The following is a 2,475-nucleotide window of genomic DNA, read 5'->3' on the forward strand; positions in this document are numbered from 1 at the left end:
CCAAGGTCTCTGGGATGAGAATTAAGTATTACATGCAAATCAAGCATTCATTACAATTTTTCGAAATAAATTTTTAGAAAACTCTTAGTTAAGCCTTTTTACTAACCATATATGTAATGATGCTTTTATTAGAATATATAATGGTTTAATCAGTCATTATTCATAGTCACTGGCTCACGACTTGAAAGTCCTTTCAATAGCCCACATGCGATTAGAAAGCGGGACGTTTGGCTTGGGAGCGGGAACGGCTTAGTCGTACACGGAGAAAGAACGATTTAAAAATGGGTGATGTTGAGAAGGGCAAGAAGATTTTTGTTCAGAAGTGTGCCCAGTGCCATACTGTGGAAAAGGGAGGCAAGCACAAGACTGGGCCAAATCTCCATGGTCTGTTTGGGCGAAAGACAGGTCAGGCTGTCGGATTCACTTACACAGATGCCAACAAGAACAAAGGCATCACCTGGGGAGAGGAGACGCTGATGGAGTATTTGGAGAATCCCAAGAAATACATCCCTGGAACAAAAATGATCTTCGCTGGCATTAAGAAGAAGGGAGAAAGGGCAGCAGACTTGATAGCTTATCTCAAAAAAGCTACTAATGAGTAATAGTTGGCCACTGCCTTATTTATTATGAAACAAATGTCTCATGACTTTTTATGTGTACCATATTTAAATTGATCTCATACACTAGAATTCAGACCATGAATAGCTGATGTAATATTTCTGTCCTGATTTAAATAAGATTGGCTTGTGGCTAAATGAATATGGTCAGCTTTTTGAATTTTGATAGTAATTCTGGTTCAGCAAGTCCTATCCCTGTTTTCCCCTTCTAAAGAGATGATTAAACTTGAATAAGGAATGTTAAACTTTTCAGGGATATGGTGAATGCCTTCTCAAACCCTATAGGAGATTGGTTTTATATTTAGATTTCTATAACTGGTTATATTAATATATTTAAATATTGAGAAGCTCCCTTCACTGTCTCATAGACCAGCAAGATTCACCTGTGTTTCAAGTTGTGTTCATTCACCTGTTAAGGCAAGGGCTGAAGATACACTGACAATGTCCACTTTATCTTTTTGGTCCTAAATATGCCAAATTAATTAAAATTCTCCATCTAAAATATTGCATTTTACTTAATGAAGGGCATTTTAGTGTGGTTTATGTATAGCATCAGATAAAGAATATTTAGTACTTCTCACATTTTATAGATGATCTTTAAGATCAGATGCTTTTAAAATTCACTGTGACATGATAGGTTGGGAAACTTGCTTGTAAATTCTTTACAAAGTCAGATTAAGTTATAATTCAGGATTGTCTTTTAAACAGGTATTCAGAAACACAACTGTAGAACTACTGTAGATGTGTGATTGGTAATGATGCTTTTGCCAACTCAGAAGGGTTACGGTAGAGGAGCTCTATCATTAGCACAGATTTGTAAATTATCTGATCATAAGGCTTGAGAATTAAAAACAAAGTCACAGATCATGATTTTTCTAATGTGCTTGATTTAATGACATACCAAGATGGTTGAAAAATATAATACCTCAAAATACGCAGCATTATTACTCGTCATAAAAAAAAATAGCCCACATGAAAACTTAAGTATGTGATATCAGCTATTTTGAAGAACTATTTATTGACAAATTTCTATTAATAAGCTATTCATTAATATTCAATTTTTAATAAATAATATATGCTAATGCTAATCTTCACAATGTCTCATATTTATAAGCTAAGAGATTTATAAATTTTCAAATTATTTACATGTATTATCTTGCTTGTGCCACAAAACAACCCACTGATGTAGGTAGAGGTGATCTCTACTCTACAGATATTACATATGAGGTAATATATGACCATTTTCTAGAGCACAGAGGGAGGATTCAATAAAGTGTTTCTTGCCCTCCAAAATTTGCTGGCAAATGGCAGAATTGTGCCTGAAAGCCAAATCTTCCAGTTCCCAATCTAATATTTTATATGCTGTACCACACTGACCCTACAGATAAAACATAAACTCTGATAATGAAGCATCAACAAGCCAGTCTCCTAATTTCACGGCAAGAGAGGGCTGCAGTTAGCTCTCAAAGGACCACTCTTCCATCTTCTGGGACCTTGTGTGGAGAAAGGAAGCAAATGCTGTTCTCTGCCTGTCAGGAGCACAGCACCTTCAAGCCTGGTATAGTAGTTAGTAGAAGAAAATGAGTTCCCTCACAACAAACACCCAGGCTCCCTGTGGCTGCCCTTTTTTTCAATGGAAAATTTCAAACATATCCAAAAGTAGAGAAGGATAGTATAGAGAACCCTCATGAACCATCACTTGGCTTCCACAACTGCCAACATTTTTCCTTTATTTTTTTAGACATGCTATTTCTGAAGGTAAGCTGATGTCTCAAGACTTCTTACTGTGTGGTTACCATGAGATCAATGAACCAGCTGCCCTAGGAATAGCTAGAGAAGGAAAAATTATGACTCCACA

General features: G+C 36.1%; 1 protein-coding gene across 1 annotated transcript; it reads left to right on the forward strand.

Moving 5' to 3' along the window:
* The first annotated feature begins 209 nt into the window (after positions 1–209).
* LOC308617171 (cytochrome c-like) lies at positions 210–759 on the forward strand. The gene has a single exon (XM_081233970.1). The coding sequence runs from the start codon at positions 282–284 to the stop codon at positions 600–602; it is 321 nt and encodes a 106-aa protein (XP_081090096.1). The 5' UTR covers positions 210–281; the 3' UTR covers positions 603–759.
* Positions 760–2,475: the final 1,716 nt, after the last annotated feature.

The sequence above is a fragment of the Mesoplodon bidens genome (assembly GCF_964165515.1).
Source record: "Mesoplodon bidens genome assembly, chromosome: 1".
In the NCBI taxonomy this organism is placed as follows: Eukaryota; Metazoa; Chordata; class Mammalia; order Artiodactyla; family Ziphiidae; genus Mesoplodon; species Mesoplodon bidens.